Source organism: Triplophysa rosa, linkage group LG14 (assembly GCF_024868665.1).
Source record: "Triplophysa rosa linkage group LG14, Trosa_1v2, whole genome shotgun sequence".
Classification (NCBI taxonomy): Eukaryota; Metazoa; Chordata; class Actinopteri; order Cypriniformes; family Nemacheilidae; genus Triplophysa; species Triplophysa rosa.
The window spans coordinates 9,025,459-9,050,481 of NC_079903.1; the positions used below are offsets into that span (position 1 = coordinate 9,025,459).

General features: G+C 39.4%; 1 protein-coding gene across 2 annotated transcripts; it reads right to left on the minus strand.

Moving 5' to 3' along the window:
* Positions 1–12,055: 12,055 nt before the first annotated feature.
* Positions 12,056–24,951, minus strand: scn2b (sodium channel, voltage-gated, type II, beta). 2 transcript variants are annotated; one of them, XM_057350680.1, is made up of 6 exons: positions 24,726–24,949; positions 16,199–16,365; positions 15,901–16,111; positions 15,521–15,716; positions 15,366–15,433; positions 12,056–15,130 (listed from the first exon to the last, which is right to left on the minus strand). In XM_057350680.1, the coding sequence occupies exons 1-5, from the start codon at positions 24,805–24,807 to the stop codon at positions 15,424–15,426; spliced, it is 666 nt and encodes a 221-aa protein (XP_057206663.1). In that variant the 5' UTR covers positions 24,808–24,949; the 3' UTR covers positions 12,056–15,130; positions 15,366–15,423. The 2 variants fall into 2 exon arrangements, with proteins under 2 accessions (XP_057206663.1, XP_057206664.1); XM_057350681.1 differs by lacking the exons at positions 12,056–15,130; positions 15,366–15,433 and having other exon boundaries at positions 15,517–15,716; positions 24,726–24,951.
* Between the last annotated feature and the right edge of the window lie 72 nt (positions 24,952–25,023).

Consider the following 25,023-nt stretch of genomic DNA (forward strand, 5'->3'; position numbering starts at 1 on the left):
CTATTTAGATTCTTACACCTGCATGTCTAGGAGAAGAAATTGAGATATTAATGAGATATCCTTAGTGATTTTTCTGTCCTATGGGTGTCTACCTATTTCCTCCGTGTCTGATTCTCTACTTGGAGCCGTGCCAAGCCCAAAGTAAACAGAAATACAAGAGTGAAGCTATCTCAGATTCCAACAACGCGGGACTGAATCAATGATTAAGCTTCCAGGAACTGACGCCGGATGGAACCCTACACAAAACTCCAAATATTCAAGATACGTGAAGTAATTGACATTTGCTGAAGCCTGTGTGGCGTCTGAGCTCATTCGGAATATCAAATACATTATGTGCATAATTTATGATGCCGTTTTAACCTCTCCAATAATGCATCTGAACAATTTAGATTTCCTTTGTGGCCTTGGCTTTACGCTTGTAAAAATTTGAACGGTTAGTTTAATGGCTGTTGCTTACTTCAGCCGAAAAATGATTAAATGTCCAGGACTTAGATGCATTAAGAAACTAGTCTCGCGTAGCCAGATCACCATACTAAAAGTCTGGGAACCTTTAAAGCTTTGAATTGCCAAGGACCGCCCAAGAAGTCATATGACTGAAAGGCAAATCAAACAATCACGTTTCATTTTGTGCTGAGTCATGTTTAGAGGAGTGGAAAGTCCCCACAGTAACAGACCGGTGTACATTCACGAACATGTCAAAAGTTAACAACAACAACAACGTTTATGGGTTTGTGCTGTGAACCTAGCATACTGTTAGGAATTTAGTGTTTAGTCGATCGTGATGAATTCTTATTGCAACCAATTTAAACACGACAGCTTACTTCTTCGATCAGACAGTTTTGAGTTGTTTTGAGACAACCGTTAAAAAACGCAACACTCACATCTACCAGAAATCCTGTAGAATTCAACCAATCAGAGGACGACTTAAAATCGGCTGAAGTGTTTCCAGTTAAGTGTGCCGTATACATAAGACATTCAGCCAACAGTCCGTGGTCATGATGTCTAAGGCTGAGACTATTAAAACCATATTGTTAAGCACATGGCGAGTTATCTTAGCCTAATGAACATTATGATGTCCCAAGCATTTCCAATCTGATTGGCTGGCTTTATGTATCTAGTTAGAATGCAAAATTTAATCATTCGGCATACGCGGCAGCTTTTTTATCGTATCAATATCACATTTCACCGACCTCAAAGTCCATATAAAAGCTCAATGCTTGTCGTCAGATACTCTCTTTCTGGTTAAATGCAACTGCAAAGTGAACCCAATTAAGACGAAAAAAGGTTTGACTCGAAACAGGCTAGCTAACGGATAATTTGATTTTTCTTGTCTCCCAACAATTCAATTGACCGCTGAATCAGGCACGAGTATCTGTAAACTGAATATACAGGTGAGTGTTACGGGACTCTTGCGGTCAGAGTTTTATAGACTTTGACAACTGGCCATTCTGGTACACAGTCCATGGCCACTTTGGTTCATCTATTGCAGTCTACCTGGTCCTCCTCATAACAACTATGACCTCTTCAATATCCACCGTCTTTTTCAAAATGTAGCTCTCACCTGATAGCATAATGAGTCAAGTGTCCTTGAAAGTGAACTATGCAAATGAGATATATTTAGGAATGTTTCGAGAACGAAGCGGAATGCAAATGCATTTGAACAAAATCTCCTTAGAGACTTCATTGGTGAAGTATGATCCTATAGGTTCCAGCTAAGTGCACCTCTTTCTATCTGGTTGCCAATTGAAAGGCTGTGTAAAGCTGATCGGGGAAAATTTCCAGATGAGCAGTCCCATCGCTCGATACGGAGGCATGAAGTGAGACCAAAGCGAGACAACAGCTGTTTGACAGACATCTGATCCAAGCAGAGACATTCGCACAGACACACATATGGCTGTCCGACTGACAAAATGTCAGTGTAGGGCATTGTGATTTATAGGATAGCACTCAATATCAACCTCCTGTGGTCACACACATCTACACACTCAGGACAATGTGACCTTGGGATAGCATATCACAGCATGTGTGTGAGGGTGGGGTTGTGAAAGAGAGAAAGCAATCCCCATAATGCAATCTATATATATAGAACCAGTAAGAGAGAGAGAAAGAGACTGGACAAGTGAGACTCACAGAATGAATGGGAAAAGAAGAAGGAATTACAACCAGATAGAGTTTGGCTACAGTTTTGGGGAGAAAACACAACTAAAGGTTCACGTCTAAAGGACTGCTAAGCTAATTTGGTGCTTCAAAAGCCTTGATTTGTGCACACTTCACTTGAAATTTATATTCGAGACGCCTCAAGCTGAATCACCGCATCTAACAACTGATATGCACGGACCAGGAACATTTTATAAGACGTCAGGCGCAAGAATGCCCATCAAACAGCTGTGCCAGTTAAACACCTGAGACGGCTGCAGGACGCTAGACTCTCCTGGACTGCACCAGCGAGGGGAGCGTGATGTTGCAAAACTTAGCCGGAGGGAGAAGAGCGGAGGGGAGGGGTGAAGGAGGGAAGGAGATGGGACGAACAGTGAGATAGAGAGGGAGAGAGACAGTCTCTGCATTTCAAGTGCTTAACAGTGACCTTACAATCTTCCTCTGTCTTTCTCTCTCCAAATCTCTCTCGCACACTCTCCGAGAATCAGGGTCGAACGCTGCGGTTCTTCAGATCTTCAGCGTCCCAGGAACTACAAGACTGCGGAGAAGGATGCACACCTGCCTGATTGACATTTCTTGATGGTTTTAACTTTTTTTAATGAGGACCGCACAGCGAAACGAAGGCCTGAGAACGGGTAGGGCAGGGTGAGAATTTCACTTCAAACTTTCAGTAATATTCAGTTTCAGTCATTTATTTGCGTCACCGTTTTGCTCAAATGAGGGTAAGTAAACATCTCTTACCATGTTTGTGTTTGTACAGTATGCATTTACACAGCTCAGCTCACCGCCAAAATGTGTTTTTGTAACCTTGAGGGTCTGTTACTATCTAAAATAACTTTGTGGTTTACCTAAATGCAGACAGGTTCATTGTGTGATGAAATGTATGAATGAAGTGTTTTTTTTACTGAAAGTAAACTGGCTAAATAAGATATTAACACAAGACACATAGGCCGATTTAATGATTATAATAAGCATAATAGAAGATAGTGTAGCACGTTTTTACACTGGCAAAGTGTAACAAGGTTTCTTTTGGAGGAATGTAACAATGACAAACTTACAGTAGTAAAATCATTGAGAAATTGAAACTTAAAATGTTTTAAGGGGATACAATTGCAAAAAGGTGAGCCAATGAGATAAATGTGAACAATAGGTTGACATACAGTATAAAAACGTATTTACAAATATACAAAAGCATATTTACTGCGTTAATAAATAAACAAATGATACCTTATATTGACAACACTTAAAAATATAAACGTTAAATTATTCACATTTTAAGAGGAACTGTGAAATCTATCTTAAAAAAAGATTTTAAAAATAATTGTTTTGTTCAAAATGTGATTTGTTTAATTTTTTTATACAGTAAAATGCGTTGTTTTTTCAACTACGGCTGTGAAAGAAATATGTCCTTCAACTGATAAAACACTATACCTTACCTTACCCTAACAAAATACTATAAACTTAATTAGTTAAAATCTTAGAAAGTTTAGAAAGTTAGCATTTTTTTTCTGCACTTTACTCTTGTACAGTATGTTACCTGTCATGTAATCATTAGGCCAGGAGAAGCAAAAATCCATAAACCATTGCTTAAATAGAGGAGAAAGTTTAAAGTTTAATATTTAGATTCTTTACACAGACAATACTCGCTTCATAGCAAATCACAATAAGAGCAGGATTTTATATGACTGTGAAAAAATGTTCCTAACAAGGGGACAAAGTCAAATCACAAGAAAAAGGAGACAGCAGATGTTTAAAATTACACCTGCTGTCCCACCTACTCACTGTGATGGTGAATCCCCTCTGAATCAAACTGTGAATCAGCACAACCTGTAAAAAATCCTTCAAATATGATACTCTCAAACTTTTCCCTACGCATTTATTTTAATTGTGCTATTAGTACAGAATCGACACATACACTCAAACGCTATGTCATATCATAGTTTGTCACGATAGAGCTCGGATTTGATAGCAACTTAACAGCTTTACAGTTTAGTGTGTTGATTCTTTACAGGTTTAAAGCACGGACCGCATGTGTTCAGGTGCAGTTTGGCACTTTGATGAATATCTATGGTGTATTTTCGCATGCGTGAGTCACCTTTAGTTTTGCTTGTGTAGCAATTTTTTTCCAGCAGTAGCTGTTGATCACACTGCAGAGACACCGGCCTCTGAACCACCTCTGTCAGCTCTCCTCTAAAACATACCTGCTCCGAACCTCCTTGCATTGTTAAACATTCATAGACTTGTATAAAGTATAAAATAGCTAAATCTAATTTTATATTTGTGAAATTCTGCATTTATACACATTAATAAGCTGCCAGTTTATTAGCCACTTCATAACTATAAGTAACAACATACGTACCTGTGGATAAAATTACTTTATTTAAATAAGATAGTGAAAAAAAATAGTTCACACAAAAATGGCAACTTTCATTTTTCATTTCATCCTCAAATTGTTTTTAAAACGTTTAACATTCTTCTGTGAAACAAAGGGGAATCTCTGGCTCTATAACATAACATTACAATTTTGAGTAAACTTTGCTATCAATTTTGGTTGAACTGTTCCTTTAAATATTAAATCTCATTTTCAGGATGAAAAAAAAACTAATATTTAAGACAACTGCTTTAAAAGGGGAACAGAGACAAATGCATTGTTTCTTGACTTTTATTGAAAAAAGCGATCAACGAGGCAGCTCATAACTATGGTGCAGTGCAAGCATATGTTTTAAACACTGAAACAGAGGCATGCATGATGAAAAACTGGTCCCCAAACCATTCCAACCAGCCTCGCTGACACGCTGCTGTTCTTTATGTCCATAGGAACATTATGTTTGCATGAGCTCGTGTGTAAAAATGAATATGCAAATAAGTAAAAGAAAACATCAAGGCAAAACAATATACCAGTATAATTTTCATGGTTACAACATATTTCTGTCAGTATACATTTCATTTTCAATATAACATCAGGCTCCTGGCAGTGCAAAGTGATGTTTGTTTTCTTGACCCAACATCATGCTTACCATTACATTGTAACCATAGTGTGTCATTATCACAATCATTGTCATATTCTGTAGAAGATATTCAGAGATGAAGATGATTCCAATAAAGTACCAGCCATTAAAATGTATAACTAAATTTCACAAACCATGCTAATGGTTTTGTATATTGTTTAGGGGTGAACAAACTTGAATGGGTCTGCAGTTTTGCTTACATTACTCAAATATAGACGCAACTGCAAAACTGTGAACCGTGATAAATAATGTCAGAAATTCACAATCCCCATGCACATGTGTACAAAAGAACTGTGTGTAAATTTAATTGGATTTGGATACATAATCACAATAATGGTTTTGTTTCATATTAATAACATAATTTGACAAAATCAATAATGGTGCACAAGTAAATGTCATAGCATTTTAAAATCCATAACACATCAAACAAAATTAATAAGGAATACATTCCTTCACAAACAAATACTGTTGAAGTACCATGGTGTTTTGGCTACCATGTACAAAACACATGATATTACCATGGCATTACGTGCTTACAGTATGTTCAGTACATGTTAGTATATGAAGTTGTCAACATAAATATTACAAATATTGAAATGCAATTTTAATAAAAAATGTAAGTGGTGCTTGAGACCATGTCTCTATGATATTTTCATAATGCTCATAATGGCCCAAAGTAAACTGCCCAGTCTTAAGAGCCCTCAACACATCTCCATGATCTTGTATTGCTGAGATATGGCCACTGTAGGCCTTCAGGATCGAAAGATCCCACCCATATGACTCTACAAAGTTCTATAAAATTGGTTGCTATGGTGCTCTGGCTGGTTGCTAAGCCATGACTTATCTGTTACTAGGGTGTTTGAATAGCTGCTTGCTGACTAAGGCCAAAAGAGCCAACCTCCAAGAGTATGATCAGTATGATCACATTTACGATGTTAGTCTTTAGGATGTTATCTCATGGCGGGCTATGTGCACCCTTCTTCTCAGTAAGTCATATGATATGAGCCATCATTCACATTACTAGAACAAATGGTGTGGCTTAGTTATTTTTTAACATAAACCAGGATTGGACTGAGCAAAAATTGGGCAGAAAATGACTGTTGCTCCAGGCTTTTGGCCTTTATAGCAAATCAAAGGAATGATCAGGTGTTGAAATAAAACCAATATTGGAAACAAAAACAACAAAATCGTGAATGACACAACTTAGCACTATACTGTATATTCACTATTCTTTTTTGGCAGCACAAAGAAAAACGATTTGCTACTGAGCTCAATGTACAGTAAGTGTTCTAACCCACATCTTTATAATACTGGCCTGCTTATGTTTAAACATACAGAACGTTTTATATGAGACTTAGCATATATTGCTACTTCATACAGTATATAGACAGAATATAGTAATTTGTTCATAAATTATTTAAAACATTCTCACATTTGCTGGAATATGATACTGTAACCCTGTGGATGATGGCTGAACGAATGCTTAGATGTAGCAGATTGTATGGGATCTGAAATAATTTTTAAAACACCTAGAATGTGATAACTTATAACACACCAAAACTGAGTTCACAGTTTGTACCACGATCAAAATACATTGCCAATATGTTCCAAACAAAAATAGGAGATGATTATTATTAGTCTGAGTGAATTTAATGTGGTAATCAATAATGTTTGCATTTTCCATTTGTGTTTCATAATTAGAAATTCGCCTAGATTAGTGTTTTCATTATTTGTGCTTTCTTAGCATTTCATGTGCATCCTTGATCTTTTTAGCAATATTTCTTACAGTGCCCCCCAAAACTATCTGGACACTAAAAAGACCCAGTGTAAGAGACATTACATTAGATAACAAAATTAGAAGTGTGCATTAGCAAAAAAGGGTAATTTTGGCTTGCAATCTGCAAAAAATGTTTTGTTTTCTAAAATAAACTTAACTCCATCTCTTATTTACCTTCCTATAGAAATACTAACTTAGAAGATTGTATAGGGCAGGTAACAAGGCTTAGAGGTGGACTAACAAGATGGAGTATTGCCGGAAAAACAGGAAATAGCTTAGTATGTTCCTCCTGAGCCTTTGTTTAGCTATTTAAATTTGTGTTTTTAAAACAATAATAGTCAATTGAAAATTAAAACAAAAATGTACTTGAATATTTTGTCAAATGTTAGTGTAGTTTGTCTAAAGTTAAAGTTATAAACCACACCTGCAGTCATGGGCGTAAATTTCATTTAACAGTAGGGGGGACAATAAACATAAAATTTCTCAAGAGCAATTTTTGAAGGGGACACAAATAATACAGTAAAAATTTTACTAATAAAGATATGTGAACACAGAGGAAAGCCTTGCTACTATCATTATTGTAGCATGGAAACTGACTCATTATGGTTACTTTTAAAGTTTCTCTCTGGTTCAATGAAAAAGTAGATTTTTCTACAAACTATTTATTGCAATGTTTTTTTAAGTTGTTTAGAATCAAGCCATCAATGTTCATGATCATCTACCCAAACAGTCAGTAACAGTGGCAGGTGCTTAAATTCTGTGTTGTACTCGTTGATGAGTTGCCTAAGTTTCAGTCAACTGAATGTTTATCTTATCCGCCGCGCACACACTGCACAAAATAGATGCAACGACCTTTTCCAAATGAATGAACGCTGTGCACCTTTTGTGGACAAAAGGGGTCTGAAATTCGCTAAATATAGTGCCAAAGTCACTAAATTGTCACCGGTATGCGCACGTGTGGGATAAAACCACGCCTATCCCGATATCGGAAGCATCGACCTCAACAATAAACGTTCATGATCTGGAAAACATGGCACAGGAGCAGAGACAAAACGGGACTTGAGTTTATTAAAGGCTACCTGTGCGTGGGGATTACATATGAACGGGACCTTGGTGGAAGTCAATGCTGTGAGCGGCGTGGCCACCTGGCCCAATCCACGGATAAATCGCCTGTAGAAATTGGCGAACCCCAGGAACCGTTGCAATGCTTTACGAGAGTCGGGAACGGGCCATTCGGCAACGGCTTTTATCTTAGTGCGGTCGGGTTCAATGCCTCGGGGGGAAATAATGTGGCAAAGGAACGAAATGGTATTGGAGTGGAAGTCGCACTTCTCCGCCTTTACAAAGAGTTGATTCTCAAGTAGGCGCTGGAGGACCTCTCGAACGTGTCGGGTGTGTTCCTGGAGAGATGGGGAAAAATGAGAATATCATCCAGATACACAAAGACGAAACGATTAATCATGTCTCCCAACATGTCATTGACGAGACCCTGGAAGATGGCAGGAGCGTTGGTCAAACCAAACGGAAGTACCAAGTATTCATAATGTCCCGATGGTGTATTAAATGCCATCTTCCACTCATCCCCCTCGCGGATACGGACCAGATGATAGGCGTTGTGTAGGTCTAGTTTAGTAAAGACCCGTGCTCCCTGTAACAGTTCGAAGACTGACGACATAAGCGGTAAGGGGTAAAACTTATTCTTTACCGTAATTTCGTTCAACCCTCTGTAATCAATACAGGGGCACAGGGAGCCGTCCTTCTTCTGCACGAAGAAGAAGCCTCCACCGGTCAGCGAGGATGAGTGACGAAAGAGCCCAGTTTGCAATGACCCATGATACTTGTCCATAGCCTCTCTTTCTGGACCGGAAAGGGAATACAGGCAACCCTTGGGCGGAGAAGTGCGTGGGAGGAGGTCGATGGCGCAGTCGTAGGGGCGATGCAGAGGAAGGGAGGTGGCCCGTGACTTGCTGACTACGGACCGAAGGTATTCCTCCGGGACCCCGGTCAAATCAGCGGCGTCGACCTGAAACACAGGAGAAACAGAAACAGGAGAGGGAGCAGGACCAAGACAAGACACATGACAAAAAGGGCTCCACGCTGAAACAGAATTGTTAACCCAATTTATGTGAGGAATATGCTGTGACAACCAAGGATGCCCTAATATGATAGGATTATTGGAGGAATCGAGGATGTACAACTTAATTCTCTCACAGTGATTACCAGAAAGGAAAAGGCTTCTGAGGGGTGACGTAAGTAATAGTGGAGAAGGGTTGTCCCGCCAACGTCAAGACTGAGATGGGGCGATGCAGAGGGGTGGCCGGAATCTTCTATCTCCGAGCCTCGGAGACGTCAAGGAAATTCCCCTCGGTGCCAGAGTCCACAAGAGCTAGACCAGAGTGGGTAGCATTGCCGAAGGAGAGGCGGAATGGCAGCTGGGTGCTAGAAACAGGAGAGGATGCAGAGATGGCGCCCACCCGGACTCTGCGCTCTACGGGTGGGCGTTGGCTTTCAACAGACATTGTGCCACCAGGTGATCAGCCTTGCCACAGTAAAAACACAGTGCTTGAAGGAGGCGCTGCTGTTTCTGGATCGGAGTTAGACGTGAACGACCGAGCTGCATTGGTTCTGCCTCCGGTGGTGAACTGTGGGTGGTACCTGGAAAGCTGGTGTCTCGGTTGGCGTCCCGGTTGACATCCCGGTCGACGTCCCGGAGTCGCCGGGCATTGATACGACTCTCAATCCGTAGACAAAGATTGGTGAGGTTCTCTAGATCTCGGGGATGATCCAATGCAGCGATCTCGTCCGCGATGCCGGTGTTAAGACAGTCGAGGAACCGAGAGCGCAGAGCCCCCGCATTCCAATCACAGGAGGCTGCTAATGTCTTGAACCGGATGGAATAGTCCGTTACAGTGCCTCTCCCCTGAGAGAGGTGGAAGAGCTGAGCGGCCGCCTCGTCCCCTTGAGCCGATCTGTCAAAAAGACTCGTCATCTCTGTGAGGAAGTCCCGGAAGGAGCGGCAACAGGGATCATGAGCTTCCCAGACGCAACTCCCCACTCGCGAGCTCGTCCCGTCAGTAAGGTTAGTACAAACGCCACTCTCACCTCCTCGACGGCGTTCCGACGAGGCTGCAGTGTAAAGACCAGGGCGCACTGTGAAAGAAAAGCCCTGCAGGAGTTGGGGTCTCCATTGTAGAGAAGTGTGGTGTTGGCATAGGGCTCAGGTTCAATGGGACACCCGCGAGTAGGAGAGGTGGCAGGCTCCCTAGAATTGGCTGCCCCGCGGAGAAGTTCGGCTACCTGGAGACGCAAACATGCCATTTGTCCGTGGAGGGCGTCAACCTCCTGGGCGGCAGCGGTGAGGCGGGCCGCCTGCTGTCCAGGCATGATTCCCTGCTGCTGGAGAGCGGATCTTAGAGAGTCCGACCCCGCTGAGTCGTGTTGTTGGTCTGACCGTTCTGTCATGGCAGACAAGGACCAAACTCAAGTGCGGGGTAAATGACAGATTTATTAAATCAGAGCACACAATAATAGTTCAAAACTTAGGCACCACTGACGATCCTGTGAACTGCGGGAACTACACAACCCGCCGTAGAGGTGAAGTCCTTGGCCAAGAGTCTAATAAGATCTGCAGGGAAGAAACGAGTAGCGGTCAGGATACGGGGAGAGCTCTCGACCCGAAGACTCACAGCGTGAGAGAAGTTAACGGTCCCCGAAAGGGGTGCAATCCTTAGTCCGATCAGACGGTGCCTGGTGGTAGAGTTGAGAGCAGTCCGGGACACCAACGAGAACTAGAGAGGGGTTAAATGGAGAGATAACGAGGACAGGGCAGCAGAAAACACAAAATAACTAGCCGAGAAGATTCCAAGAGCAAGGTGCTGTGGGAAGACAAGACTAGGGTTATTAGGCTAGACTCACTAGACCTAGGGCAGTCTGAACTGGCTAACAGAACGCAACGGTCAGACACAAGATGAGGGAACGAAAGGGATGATAAAGAGAAACCTAAAGAGTGGGAATGGACTGCAGGTGCGAGATAAATTAGGGGAATGAGCAATACTAAAAGGGAAATGAGCTACAGGTGCTAGAGTGATGAAGTGATGAACCACCGGTGCGGGAAAAGCCCTGATGGGGAAACACAGGGGCGGGGTGAATGACGCAGACACGAGCGCGTGGCTTACCGTCGAACAACGGAGCACACGTGCGCGACAAAAACAAAACACACCCCCGTGCCAGATAACACCTAGACAAGACCGGGATCATGACTGCGCGACTGTGTGTGACACGGGAGCTGAATGGCAAGGATCGGTGGATAATCGGTGGCCGTTAATGTTAACATCATGCCAGGTCGCCACAAATAAAACAATGCATGGGAAACGGCTTCGTCATGTTAATTGCAGTGTGTGACACACTATGCAACAAGCTAGTTAACTAGCTAAGTAATGTTTTAATCGCTAACATAGCAGATTCATGGAAAAATACGTCAATAATCAGCATTTTTTGCCACAACTAATTTATTAATAAATCAGCATCAACTACATTAAAGAGAATCACTTCATTTAAAGTGAATAAAATAGCCTACTTACTGGAGTTCAACATGAACTGAGCAGCATACCTGACTAATGAGTAGCGTAGGTGAGAACGGGGAAAGCAGGCAGTGGGCCAAACCACTGTGAGGCAGGGGAGGGGGGAACTCAACTGTTTCTAAAGTTAAAACGCATTTTTTTGCATTCGTATTTTTTCTTATACATGAATATATTTTTCACAATAGACAGTGCGATTTTTAAAGATTTTTGCGGGGAACAACCCTCGGATGGGGGGGACGTGTCCCCTCCGCCCCACCCCGGAATTTACGCCCATGCCTGCAGTTATTCTGCTATTACTCACAGAGACCTGAATTCAGCAAGTTAAATAAAAAAAGATATATTTTAGGACCAGCAATTGAAAGAAAGTGAAAATAGCACATCATCGCTGTCCTTACGAAACCTTGTTTGTCCATTTTTTTCAGGACATGTAAAAACCATGTACTTTTTAAATGATTAAACACTGTGTTGTCAAAGTTGACAAGCACTTTTGAATAAGTTTTATTGGTTAGATATTTACAAAACCCAACAACAAACACAGTGAATAATAATGATTTATTTAAAATAAAAAATATATGGAGGGACAAGATTTTGGAAAGTCTGCAACGATACTAAACTTCTTTTTTTGTATCTAATGCAATCTTTGTTACTCATACATTGAATGTATTTATTTTGCTTAAATATTCACTTTGGGCCTACAGTATACATTTCATACACTATATTAACACATTGGGCCCTATCATACACCCGGCGCAAAGCGGCACAAGCTGCAGCGCAAGTGTTCAGCCCAACACAGTTCGCATTTTCCTGTCCTGCGCCGCATTGTTTAAATGGCAAATGCATTTGCGGTCATTTGTGCACCCATGGGCGTGCTGGTCTAAAAAAGAGATGTTTTCAGGCGCATTGTAGGCGCGTTGCTATTTTGAGGAACTGGAAATAGACTGCGCCATAGACCAACTCATACCTGATCTAAAGTCTAAAGTCAACGGCGCAATTTTTTTTGTTATTTAAAGAGCGCGTTAGTAGAAAATGTGCCTCTGGTCAGGTCCACAATGTACTTTCACTGTACTTATTACACAGAGGGAAGCGCAGCAGCACACAGACATGCCAAATGTAAAAAAATAAATGGATTACAATGGAAAAGATTATTATTGTGTAGCCTACATAAAGATTGTCCTGTATGGTGGAGGAAACGCATCTGCTCGTGCGTGAGGTTAAAGCGCGCGAGCAGATGCGTTTCCTCTCTGGAGAAGCACCCAGTCTTTGCTCTTGCAAATTCCGCCGTGTAAGTAGCGAATCTGCCATGGCGCGAGCGCAACTGGCTCTTAAAGGGAATGAGAGATGAGACTCTGATTGGTTTACTCCACGTTACACCCAAAAAACACCCATTACTCATTAAGGGAATCGGGACAACCCGTTTAGACCATGCGCCCGGGCGTGCCGACAGTTTTCCCATCGTTAAACTAGCAAAAGTGGATTCGGACACGCCCTGAGTGCACCTGCGCTGTGCGCTTTAGACCATGCGCTTAGATCGTTAAAATAGGGCCCATTGACTTAATCATTTGCACAAATTTCTTATTACATTTAAAAAATGTCTTCCTTCTTTTACAGCAGATTATTATTATTTTTTGATTCTATTTATTATTGATTTGATTGTGAAATTTGATTATCAGATGAAGTGCGATTCTAATGTTACATCTAATACGTATCTCGATAAAATAAATCAACATGTTTTAAATTTCACACTACAACAAACATATCAAACACAGTCAATATAAGCAATACCATTTCTCTTTAGGTTTTTTGGTTTTATCTATAAACACAAGAATCCACCCGAACGTTTCATTTTTCACACTTTGCACCTAACATGACAATATTTATGTGTGAAAGCAATTTTTTGTATATTGTGCAAACTGAGGGATCACGTTGCAGTGTCACATGTAAAGAAATTTGGCATGCAATGATTGTATATGTTTTGATGCACGACATGCTCTAGCTTATTTTAAAACTAGCAAAATGCAGTTTAGGAACATTGAACATGTTCCAGACATAAAACTGTTAAATCTTGTGCTGTTTCACCCGCTAGATTATGAAAAAGTAATAACATTCAGACGCAATAGGAGAAAGCTAGCACAATGACAAGGCACACATGCACACACACGCACAAACAGAAAGTTGAGAGAAAGTTGAGGGCAGTGCTTTTTCCAACCTGGTCTCATAGGAAATACGTACCTCTGTACACTTTTTGCAACGCCACAAAATACGTACCATCAGGTACATATTGCTAGTTTTGAGACACAAAAGTCCACTGGGGGCGCTAATGGTCCGCTAGAGAATGCAAGTCAGTGTCACGATTTGCCTCTGAAATGATTTTACAAATACTTATTATTTGTAATTTAATAGATATTTTTGAGCACCTAACACCACTCCTACCCTAACCTTAAACTACCCACTTCCCAACCACATAAACACGCAACAGTGAAGTAGAAGTCAGACACGGGTATTTATTGCAAACACTGACCAAAAGCATTACAGTATAAAAGCATTACAAAAAGGTCGCGTTGCGTTTCGAGTCTTCTAAAGCCGTACGATATCGTTGTGTGAGCATAGCAGGTTTTAATCGCTGACGATCGCGCTCCAGGAATACGCTCAGTTGCGTCTTTTTTTTTAAGTGTACGCTCAAGGTTAGTACGTGATGCAACTGGAGCGGGACAGCCAATGGTGTTTCATAACGTATCTAACGACGTTCCGGCTGCAATTTTTTAATTCTGTCACTGCGCGCAGCCGCTCTGGATCAGAGTTTTTCGGCGGACGGAGTGGGGATCGCTTTTGGGTTTATACTTTGGCCTCGGAACACATAGAATAATTGCACTTTTTGAATAAACAGCATATGTAGCTGTTTCTTCCAGTTACTTGTTGTGTTTTATATTGTGTAATATATAAACTGTTAGGATAAGGGGCGAGGTCGGGTTACATGCTTGAATATGACTAATTCGTGCACATGAAATAATAAACATACACAAAATGCGACGTCTGATTAAATTCAAAATCATTACACTGCAATATAATATAATATGGTGTTGTTAACGTTACTGTTGTTGGAAATTGTGATACCGGGTTGCAATATGTTCCTGATGGTCCGTATTTTGTGGTGCTGCAAAAAGTGTTCAAAGGTACGTATTTCCTATGAGACCAGGTTGCAACGATTTTTCAAGAAATTGTCAAAACTTACAAACATCATAAGGGTAAAATACTTTGGCAGTTTTTAAGAGAATTTTGCGTGCTTTGTCCATTTTAATAACACTTTTTGTAAACTCGCTATAAAAATGCTCAGCATAAATACTGGATGGCTAATCCACTGGCAGTAGTTGAAGGGAAAAATGCTGTTACATCTTAACCTGGCATATTGAGTGAAAGAGGCAATTTGCAACCCTGTGTAATTTTTCATTGGTGACTGGACACCTGATACTGTGACAGGGATCTTCCCACAGTAATATGACATGTTTGATGGCTGTACAAGAAAATCAAGCCTTTGGAATGTTAGATGGGTTACAGGACGAAGAGTCAAACACGATTGACATAGCATCTTCAGGCAGGAGATTCATACATTTCTGTAAAGCATAACAAAGACAGAAAACTGTGATAATGTGTTTACGGTTTACAGGAAACTCAACCACCAGTGCTTACCACTGATACAACGGTAATTATGACTAACTCCAGGTACACGATAATATCTCCAAATTATACATTTTGTCACTATTTCGCCCACGAGATGTTAAATATATGTATCCTCTGTTAAAAGAAAATAGTTTCGTACATCAAAATTTGAATTAAGCTATGTTTTACCAGAATGAGAATGATAGGGCTCCACCAACCCTTAGACCTTCAGGATGTAGCAGCTGGGTTAGGGCTGTCTGTTTCAGAATTCAAAGTGAACAGACAGTTAACAGAAAAGAAACACCCAAGAAAGGACAGACAAACAGATGCACAGACTTTCTTACTTTGTGGCTTCTTCTGTCCCTCCTTCTCCATCTACTTTGCCCTCTTCCTCCATCTTCTGCTCGTCTGAGATCAGCTCCTGGTTCTTATGTCTGCGAATGCACTTCACCACCACCATAGACAGAATCAGCAAAGCAAGAATGCCTCCCACAGATGCTCCAATGGCAACAGCGATGGTCGAGTCTCTCGGAGGAGGCACTGCACATAGAAACAGGAAGATAGACGGACTGGCATGTAGTTTAATGTATAATAAAGAAAGAATTAGAAATGAAATAGAAAATTATAGATGCACATAAGCAAGAAGCTGTTTATAACATTGAGCTTAAGTGAGCTTAAATGCTAGAAAACCTTGTTTTACAGTTTTTACATGTTCAAGTCTTACATTCAGTAAGCACAAAGAACTGGATTGCACCGTGACCCAGAATGCGGTCTGGGGGGTTGCGCACATAACAGTTGTAGATTCCTTCATCGGTTAGCTGCACATCTAAGATAGTTATGGACAGATCGTTCTTCTCCAAATTTCCAGTAAACACGACCCGGTCTCCAAATCGGCTGGACTTCAGGGGTGTTATCTTGTTCTTGTAAGTCATAAACTTGAAGAATACAACATTTTGATTAAGATTATGATTTTGATTGGTAAGATTAAGTTACAGTTTTTGGATAGCCTTTTTTCTTCTCACCATCTCTTCTGTGCTGTTGCTTGTCTCTTGATAGGTCCAGTTCATGGCAAACTTGCTGGTGTCCAGTTTGTAGCATGATGTGAAGGAACAGGGAATTTTGATCTTAGTGCCGTTGAGAGCGTTGATCTGTTGTGGCACTAACACATCCATGGAAGAGGCTGGACAGGCTATGAGATATGAAGATATACAGGTTTAATTCCAACCATATGTTTGGTGACGGACTTGACTGTACATTGCATGTGTTATCTACAGTACTTTAAATACAAAATGTCTTGATTTTAAGGCCCATGTATAGACGGTTTCAAAGCAACAACATAAACAAATGTTACTCCGCATGTGCGCTTTCGTGGCCCAAACTTAACTCCCGTACACATCCGCGAAGTTAAAAATACATTCACTGTAGATTATTTCTGATAACAAGCAAAAGAAATAACAAGTAAATTACATGAGCAAAGTTAAAGGTATGCTAGCCAGGTAAGGTAATAACCAGTATTATTTTTGGTTAGCAGTAGAAAAAAACATTACTTGGCTAAACTTAAATGTGACACGTTACACGACCTACATTGTTTATTTATAAAATTAACATACAATAAAATTAAACAAATGGTTTATTTAATACAATTATTATACAATGAAATATTAATATAAACATTTATTAATATAAATTAAATAATATATAAATAGTTTTATTATTATTATTTTTAGCCACTAGCCAGGGTTGAGTTTCCCAAAAGCATCGTAAGGCTAAGTGCATCGTAAAACCAATAGTACGAATCATCTAAGACTTATGTACCGTTTCCCAAAAGGTTCGTAATTTAAGTAGCACTTGAAAATCATCGTAGATCTATGGGTGCTCTGGAGTAATCGTAAATCCTTAAGTGCATCGTAAGAAGGCAGATTTATGAGGTCACCTGCAGGACAACCGGAGAATTGCGCGTAATCTTAAACACTCCTATGTGTGACATCATGTTTTTATTTATTTCCTTTTTTTGTTTGTTTAATTTTTTATTACTAAACAAAATAAATAAAAAATACAGTACAATAAAAAATAAATAACTGAACATTCATAATATAATAATAATATAACTGGTTGTCAGTGTCTTTGTCTTTCTCCTGCTGCTGTTTAGTGCAGCCATGATTTCCTCTTTGAGACTATTGTGAACTATCCTCTAATTATTTAGAGGAACTATGTGATTAAAGGTTTTCAGGCTGTTACAAAGCTTATATATCAGACACGGCCTATCATATGTTCCAACAACTTCAGCAGGCAATACTTAAAGAAACTGAATGCCTGATTTGCCGAGAAATTGGATTGATTAGCTCTTCCCTTTATCGTTCTCTAATTGAAAGGTTCATATTCATAATGGCCACACTTTGTGCTTATTATTAGGCTAATAAAGTGCTGGTAATGTATGTGTACAATAAACATTTTGTTTGGACATGTGTAAGCTAGATAATACATAGGCCCTAATAAAAACTTAACTCGAAATTGCCACATAAACACCACCCAAAAGTGTAATAAAATGTGGTTCAACAAACACATAGACAGCATTTTTTACTTTTTATTTTAACTTTTTACTTTCCCTGGAACGTGCAGAATACATTGCACAATTACAGTAGATACTGTAAGTCATGTATCTACAAGTAGAACAAGTATTTGTCCATGTTGCACAAAAAATATGTTTAACAACATTAAACAATATTCGCCTACCACATGTACATCGGGTCACAATAATTAGCCTAAACATTCCGAAAACAAGCGCGTGCTACAAAAACGAGCCATTGTGTAAGGTGACATTTCAGCACCTGACAAACACTTAAAGTACTGCTATATGCAGTATTGTTAAGTGCATGTTTGGGAAACACACGTGAAACGATGACGAACGTTCGCAAACTGGCTTGTAGAAAACGCTCTTAAGTGCCAAGATCCATCGTTATCAGGAAACGCAGCCCAGACCGATAAACAAACATAAACTGGAAGTTAACTTTGGGCCAGGCCTATGCCTCCGATGAAAAATAGGCTACATTTGAATTTATTGGGGTTCTTGATCATTGTTATTATGAAAATGCAAGTCAATTACTTCTTTAAAAAATTGCAGGAAATGTCTAAAATTATGCAAAAATTAACAAATCTTTTCTGAAAAATAAAAAGGTATTAGAGCTTGACAATTTTTTAGTAAAAGGCTTTTATTTACTCTAATCAAATTTACTGCTATATGGGATTTTATTTGTGAAAAGAACGTTTGTCTCTTTTTGATTCATATATTTTAATGTATATTAATTGTTTTAAATTGCATTAAAACTACTCAACAGTTATTGACTCTTTCCTGAGGTCTACCAGAAGTTGTGTTATGTTTGAAGAACTTATGTTTGGGCCGCATAATGTTTATTTATGTAGTTGCAGGGAGATGATGGGTCTTGATTGTTTAACAGGAAATTTAGTTCCATAAATCATTTTAGGTAAAAAATGAATGTATTTCCCACCAAAGCAGGAATTTCATGAAGAAAAAATGTAGGGCAGGACTTTTGTTCTTTGAGAACTGATTGAAGGGCAAAAAGTTTGTAGTTAAGCACCAACCTGCTCCTGAAACACCACACACCCACACCATGAAGTCAAGTTAATTTTTATCTTGATGCATCCCGGTTTTGGGGTATAATCATTGTTTTCTCTTATTTCCTCTAAAACAGAAAGGTAGCTATTTGGCTATTGTTTAGTTATTCACTTCAGCTTTTTGGCAAAGATGATGTAAGAGGAAAACCCAACATTGTTTTTAAAGATCGCAAAGATATCTGTATATATGTAATAACAAGTACGGAAAGGTACACAATAAAACTAGGATGTGTATTAGGAGAAAATATTTTTTTATTTCATGCCGAGGATCTATACATTCACAATCATAAGCATGACGCACAAATGTTTAGATGAAAAGACAACACAGTTGAATATGTGTGTGTGTGTGTGCGTGCGTGTGCGTGTTTTTTATGGTAAAGTGAGTGTGTGTTCTCCAGCTCTGCACCATTTCATTCCTCTGCAGTCTGGAGTTTTTTTGTTTCTGGACAAGTTCCCACTGCTGCTGCAGTGATGGTTTATCGGCCGGCTCTCTGCAGCAGTAACAGCAACTTCGTCACAGCCCTCCCCCCCTCCACACACCCACCGTCCCTCAAAGTGCTGCAGTTTAGTCTGACACCCTCCCTTAAGAAAAATCAGGTGTCCTCGTGGATAGAGAGCAAGAACTACAGCTGCTCGACATTGCAACATATGCGCACACGTGCAAACTGCATGTATTGTATTTATTTCAAATGATTTTTTACTATTACAGTTTTCAGTTGGTTAAATCCAGAGTGTCACTTTACTATTATTAGTAGTATTTTTTATACTTGTTTTGCAAGTCGACTTTAATACTACGATACCTATCTACATGGAGAGCTACATATATCGTGTATAATACACACACGCAGCTCTGCATCAGGTCACTGCATTCTGTCTTTCAATGTGAGTGAAATTTACACACACATAGACGCATGCACGTTCAGCAGAAACACACACACACACACACACACACACATGCAGAGTCAGCACTCAGCCGGGTGTGTTACTCAATGCCGTCACTACGTCAATATCAGCCTCACCCACCCTTTAACCTTCATGTATATTTAGTTCACTGCTCTCTACGACACTGCAGACACTCTTAAAATCTTTCACATATCTCATGCACTTTATAGCTGCATGGGCTGAACCCTTAAACAGCTACTAACAATACGAATCTTAAGCATCTGCGAACTATGCAACATGACATTTGGGTTTATATGAGCATGAAAACAGGGGTCTGACAAAAGCAGTACAAGGGGGTCCCAGACGACAGCTCTGTACCAATCTGATGTCTATGAATACCAATAATCCCTGCGAAGCGTGCTGTAGGCATAAAATACTGCAGTGTAGCTCTACCTCTCTCTCTCACAACAATCCCTGACAAACCTCATCCCTACACCCTCCCTGCAACGTCTGTGTCCTCTTTTTGTTTTTTGCTTCTCTGAAGGTTACATTAAAGGAGTGTTGTGAAAAAGGTACATTGTGTATGCCATTCAAGGGCATGACGTGCTCAGATGCATCACTAACTTTACAGCAGCGCAAAATGGAACCCCGCGCAGCCATTGTTTATTTCAGCAAACACATGCCACAATAAATTGAGGACTGTAATATGGTGTGCATTGTTAACAAAGGTCAGTGTTTAAATGTGAGTTGAAATCAGGCAAGGTGTTTATTTTATTTTTTTCTGACATTGGCAGTAATAATTCGGTGATATACAAATGAAACTTGCTGTAATGGGGATATATTCATACAGAAGGTGTAGTAAAGCACATTTTGGGGGGCATTTTAACTATTTCCTCACCACTGACAAGCTTTTCTGTCATTTATGACACAATGCTTCCCTGGCAATATTCCCCGATTTTTTCAATCTGTCTTTTTTAAATGTCTTCGCTTTTCAAACAATGTTGGATTTCCATGTTGCCACTGTTTTACGATAGGGGGCGCTGTTACGCATATTCTGAAACAATGCAGCACATCTATGGATCCAAAATCAATACTTGTTCTGAATCTGAGCTGTACAAAGTCTGTGATAAAATTACAATTCTCAGTTTATTGTTTGAAATGTTTCCATAAATACAACTCTTATCTTTCCACATTCAGTTGTTGACAAAAACAACACTTTTTTCCTTTATATTAGATGTTTATGTATTCATGCTGCAAAATATTCTGGGTGCCAGACAAAATAAAATAAAAAAACCTGATAAAAATGATGGTGCTGGCTAGCAACTTTTTTAACTCTTTCCCAGACATTGATGGAACTTTCAATCATTTAAAACACAATGGATCACCTCCTAACATGTCTTCCAGCTTTCCATGCTTTTACTGTCATACAGTAGTGCACCGCATTTGATATATTATATACACTCTTAAAAAAAGGTGCTTCAAAAGGTTCTTCGATGCCATAGAAGAATCTCTTGGTTCCATAAAGAACCTTTAAAGCAACTTTTGCTATACCAATGTGGTTAATAAGCGCAATTGTCTGTTACCAGTGTTGTAAATAATGTCGCTGTATAAGCTTCCCCATGGGCAGCGCAACACATGTTATTTGTTTAGTTAGCTGATGAAACCGGCGAATGCAGAAACGTCGTTTGGAACCATTTGTGTACCGACCCGAAAAACTAAATTTACAGGGTGTGGTTTTAGCCGCTAGGAGGCTGCACAGGCAGCAGCGTCAGTATAATTCGTCCATTGTTCTACCACTGAAATAATTTTTGAGACATTATTTTTAGGTCGAAAAACTACATAGTGTTGCTTTAACATCTGAAGAACCTTTCTGTTTCCCCAAAGGCGAAATAAAGGTTCTTCAGATTATAAAAATAGAAAGAGATGGTTCTTTAAGGAACCTTTTGACTGAATGGTTCTTTGTGGAACCAAAAGTGGTTATTCTATGGCATCGCTGTGAAGAACCTTTTAAGCACCTTTATTTATAAGAGTGTAGCTATTAGAAAATATTCTGTGAAAATAATCAACAACGCTGGCACCGACTGACAATTTTTTAAAACACACTGGTGGGGAAATATAAGAGCAGATTTAGGTCCTCGGAGCAATGTATGTAAAGTAACACGCAACGAATGATAGATCATCTCCAGCGTTGACCACTTTCCATCTATTTTATTTTTATTCTCTGAAAAGTGGAAGGGGCGTGTTTGCATGCCTAATTTCCTTATTTATAGGAAGTGAAGACAGGAAGTGCAAATAAAATGCAAAGTGCAAATTCACAACGACCCGACAGAAAGAGCCAGAGCCTTCCCTATCCAATCTTTTTCCTCATTCTAAAAAAATCCGTAAACACGAAGTCGTCTCAAGAAATATCTGTGTACACAACAAAACCACTAAAACAGACTCAAAACGATGTAGTATACATGCCAGACCAGTATGTGGCGCTGTAATTCTACCACAGAGATACACTAAAAACGGAGAAGATGACTTGGTGGATGCGAAGAAACCTAGCATGTACTCCGCCATTGTTGTTATTGTTGCTGTTACGTGATGTAGCAGACCCGGTTTCAAGAAATAGCGGTTTCAAGCTCCCAAAAGCTGGATCTGTCTGGACGAAATGCCTATACGATACAAAATATTTACGTATACAGCTAAACGCATCTCCATGTGGACGCGCCCTAACATGTTTACGTTTTCCTCGTCGTTTAAGAGGGGTTCTGTCACAGCCAATAGAAGCATAGATGCTCGTCTGTGCACAGCTTACATGACAAAACGAAAGATAAACAATGACATTTGTGCTGATATGCGACGAAGAAGCTAATACCACAAAAGAGTGATAAAAGAGAAGTGGTGGTGAATGATAGCGGATGTGCTTTGAGACCCAGTGAGTACTTGGAGCGTTAAACTAGTAAATCATTCATTCCAATCACGTGACTGTTATCGCGAAGTAAACTCCGACAGTGGGATCAGGACCCGACATGCGTATAGTGCGGCACAAATCCAGAAATATGTGAGAATACACTGTTAGCACGGAGCTATCTACGCGCGCATGCACACCACACCAAACTCATTGGTAGAGGGCTCACGCACACACGTAGTTAACGTAGATGGTTAGGCAGATCTATAAGCTAGGATCTAGGCCTATTTGTCTATCTGAAACCATTCTCAGTCTTTGAACCATTAAGCATCCAGTGGTAATCTAATAGGCCAATGATGAGACGAGCTAGTCTCTAGCAGTGGCTGTGCCCACTTAAATCTTGAATCGTGGCCGAAAAACAAAAAGAGGGTGAGATGATCGCTTCAGTGCCTTGAACTACAGGCATCCACATGACAACTGAGCATGCAATGTTGAATTAATTAATCATACAATTTCTAATATTTTTAATAGGTTTAGATCCCATCTTAAATATGGCTATATTATGTATTATGTCTTATTAGATTGCATGGACGACATTTGGTTAAATCATTTCATGTCATTTTCCCCCACTACTGAAGCATTACTGAAATTATGTTTTCTACGCCCTCTAGTGGCCGTGTAGAAAAACTACATTGTATTTACACCAGAATTCCTTTATTCCAAATGTACAATACAAACCGCACAGCAGTTTTTGTAGATGCAGACCAGCATGTAGTAAACGCTCCATCTTTCTGACTGTGGTTTTAATAGGCTTTGCCTCTTTAATGTATTAGCCGATTCAACTTATCTGGATGTAAAAAGTTTTACTATTGTGTATGTACACTGTGCATTAACTGATGTTAACAGGTACTTTTGGTAAAAAAAAATATTGGTAAATGCAGATTTTTACAGGAACAAAGAGTAAATGTATTGCTCATTGTTAGTTTATGTTAGTTAAAATGGAGTAATTAATATTTTTGTTATGTGTTCTTAAATAAACATAAGACCTAATATAATAATAGGTAAAAATTGATATAATATTGAACATATTGATACAGAAATGCATATAATGTACATATACATAAGCATGTGTACATTATTTCATGGCTAAATGCTGATGTGGTTCTATTATTGGTAACGCTTAACATTAAGGTTCGCTTTATAAAGCATTTGTAAATGTGTTCATTATTGATTAATAAGTCATTTACACATTGTAAATGTTACAAATACGTCATTTACAGTTATAACTGTGTAAATAAAAAGGGATTCTAACGAAATACCTGCCAAATAGTGAGCCATTTTTATCTCACATGTTATAAATGCTTAATAAATGTATTTATTAATTATAAATACCTCTGTAAAGTGTTACCACATTGTTTCGTTTTTCTTAATTAACTTTGAAGGGAACAATGATAGTTCTTATGCAAATATGTTACAGTAGTTCACCTCAGTGGGCATTTACATGAAAAGAACACAAAAGCACAAAAATCTGTCTAGTATGACTAAATTAAGACTGATGAAAACACTTTATAAATATTATAGAAATGTCCACATGTAATGTAATTCTTTAATGACCTTATGGAGAATAAAAGCATGACATGACCCCTTTAAATGGCGTTTTATGGCGCTCACCCAATGTCAACAGCATCGGCACAGTAATGTTGCTGATGATGCTCACTATACAAAAGACATCACACAGGGTTTTAATATCCTGTAACTGACAGGGGACAGGGAACCTGTAGTATTTTTTTCTGTGTGTTAAGGCCGTCAGCATAACCACACACCATGGTGTTTGACACACTTCTGATTTTAGAGCATTTGCGAGATAATAGCAAAGGTTGTTTGCGTCCAAGAAACCAGAAGAGATTGCGTAAACATCTGTTTGACTGGTTGGTGTATATTATTTTAAATCAAGCCTATTTATGACATCGATTCTCAGGTTGAACTTCACGCGTTATGATCCGCACGCACGTCAATAGCCTACACAACGCACCCTCTCATTCCCCCTCACACACAAACACAGAAAATGGTTGATCATTTTAACGAAATAATTGTATTTGTGTTATTTTTGTCCATAACAGAAGCGATTTTTGTGTACTTACCCCAAAACATCACCAACGCTACACAGGATAACTTCAAAGCTTCCACCCACTGCATTCTCCCAGACTGCAATAAAATGGGCATTTTCGTCCCTGACGCTAAACTACAAAATAATAATAATACAGAATAAAACTAAACTAACAACGCCTGAGATCTATTTCTCTGTTACAATCATAGAAAAAGAGCGGAATGTGTTTTTGTTTTGTGCTACGGTATGGCTGGCAGTGTCTGTAGAGGATGAACTGGTTGATATTACGGTTGCGGTTTGTAAATTGTGCATGGATTTTTAAGGGTTAAAAT

Bases quoted from the DNA above. Each gene is read 5' to 3' on its own strand.
- scn2b (XM_057350680.1), bottom strand. From the start codon at position 24,807: ATGCCCATTTTATTGCAGTCTGGGAGAATGCAGTGGGTGGAAGCTTTG. The intron at 16,366-24,725 runs GTAAGTACACAA...CATATCTCATAG, and splicing joins AGCGTTGGTGATGTTTTGGG to CCTGTCCAGCCTCTTCCATG. The intron at 15,717-15,900 runs GTAAGACTTGAA...TTCTATGTGCAG, and splicing joins GTTCTTTGTGCTTACTGAAT to TGCCTCCTCCGAGAGACTCG.